The sequence below is a fragment of the Bos grunniens genome, chromosome 3 (assembly GCF_055505025.1).
Source record: "Bos grunniens cultivar Pamir isolate PY7600 chromosome 3, Bosgru_T2T1.0, whole genome shotgun sequence".
NCBI lineage: Eukaryota > Metazoa > Chordata > Mammalia > Artiodactyla > Bovidae > Bos > Bos grunniens.
Window position 1 is genome coordinate 91,805,288 of NC_141167.1, and position 1,834 is coordinate 91,807,121.

Below are 1,834 nucleotides of genomic sequence, written 5' to 3' on the forward strand. Positions count from 1 at the left end.
AATCATTTCCTTTGGGGAAAGATTATAGAATAAATCTTTCTAAAATAAATAAATATATAATACTTTAGAATTTAGAATATCAAAATTCATCATTATGAGGCACAAAAACTGTGGTTTAGCAATGTGCAGAAGTTTTGGTTTATTGCCATGTTCTATCATGCTACCACCTCACATTTATAGTTTTTATAAACTATTTTCATAATTATCGCCAAGTACTAAGGTTATCCATACTTAAATCTAGTATTGCTTTTCTTTTAGTTTTAAGGTAAGGTCTAAAGCTAATCTGTTAAAACTCATTTTGGGGACCTTAATTTTGAGTTCCTATTTCCATAATCTAAGCAAATATATGCCATGTTCAGTCTCATTAAATGAGATTTGTTCTCATAGTTCTAAAGTAAGTTAATCTACGTTTGTTTTAAACAAATTTTGCTTCAAACAAAAAATATGTTAGGCCAATATGAATTACTATACATCACTGGTTTTACTCAGAGAACACTGATCACTTGCTACGTGCTATGAAGAATTAGACTGTCCTTAAAAAGGTTAAAATTTATAGTAAAAAACAAAAAATTTGTAAACAGATCATTAACGAACAGAATGATGTGTGAGCACAGAAAAGGGAATGACCAATTGTTTAAGGGAACAAAGAAAAGCTTCACAAAGGAAGTGACATCCAAGTTGAGTTTTGAAAATTCATTAAGAGTATATCAGGTAGAAAGGAAGATGATGAAGGGATGCTACTCCAAGTAAAAAGAGCAAGGCAAAAGCACACAGATGTGAAAGACCATGGTTTAGAAACTGAATTCAGTGTGACCGGACCAGATTAAAAGCAGATACACCTAGAAGAAATACTGTCAGGGCCAGATGATAACAGAACCTTATCAACCACACAAAGGAGTTTGGACATTTATCTCGCAGGCAATTAGGACCCAAGTTTAAAGAACAGAAGGATTTTTTTTATTTTTAAAAGGATGCCTCACTCTGGTATCTGTGTAATGAGTGAACTGGACTAAGGAATTGACAAGAGATTTACTTAAGATAGCTCTTTAAATAAGTCAGAAAAAATGGTTTTCAAGCTGCTCAACTCTCAATTATTTCTATAAGCAATCAACTAAAAAGGGGCTTTTGCTTATCTGAGAAAAACCAGTGTTTACCGTCGTCTTTTGAAGGGTGACTTTGGCATGTCTGCTGTAGGGATCATCTGCTCTCCTGGCCTGACCCACATGATGGGCCCATCATCACTCTGGGACCTACACTGGAGTCGGAGGCTGGAAAGTGTACCCCAGGGCAAAGTCATCTGGAAGTCAGAAGAATAAGTCACGTTAAAGGAAATTTTTTAGACTACTTACAAGTTAACCCCTCACACCCAAAAGAAAGCTTTAGGAAGCTTATTTTGTGTGTATAAGAAGAAAAAAAATGTTTTATTATTAGATAGTAATTTACATGTAAAAAAGAATAAGTGAAGTATTTTACTTAAATAATTTTCTGAACCATTCTCTTCAAAATATGGGACAAAACTGAATTTTAATAGATAAGATCAGCTTGTGTATGCACGTGCTCAGTCACTCTGTCGTGTCTGACTCTTTGTGGCCCCAGTGACTGTAGCCGGCCAGTCTGTCCTCTGTTCAAAGAATTTTTCTGGCGAAAATACTGAAGCAGGTTGCCGTTTCCTCCTCCAGGGGAAATTCCTGAACCAGGGATTGAACCTGCCTTTCTTGTGCCTCCTGCATTGTAGGCAGATTCTTTACCACGTGCCACCTGGGAAGCCCCTACGATTAGCTTAAGATTTTTTAATGCAAAGTATCCATTTAAATAGTGATCAGAACTTTAATAA

The 1,834-nt window shown here is 35.5% G+C and overlaps 1 protein-coding gene across 3 annotated transcripts in view; it reads right to left on the reverse strand.

Moving 5' to 3' along the window:
* The window catches only part of RSBN1 (round spermatid basic protein 1), a 43,250-nt gene that overhangs the window by 13,217 nt on the left and 28,199 nt on the right, over positions 1–1,834 (reverse strand). For all 3 annotated transcript variants that reach the window (XR_015160716.1, XR_015160717.1, XM_086391953.1), the window contains one exon: positions 1,155–1,297. Coding sequence is in view for 1 of the 3 variants with exons in the window: in XM_086391953.1 (XP_086248079.1) it covers positions 1,155–1,297 (143 nt within the window). In the remaining 2 variants the exon portion in view is untranslated. The remainder of the gene's footprint in view (positions 1–1,154; positions 1,298–1,834) is intronic.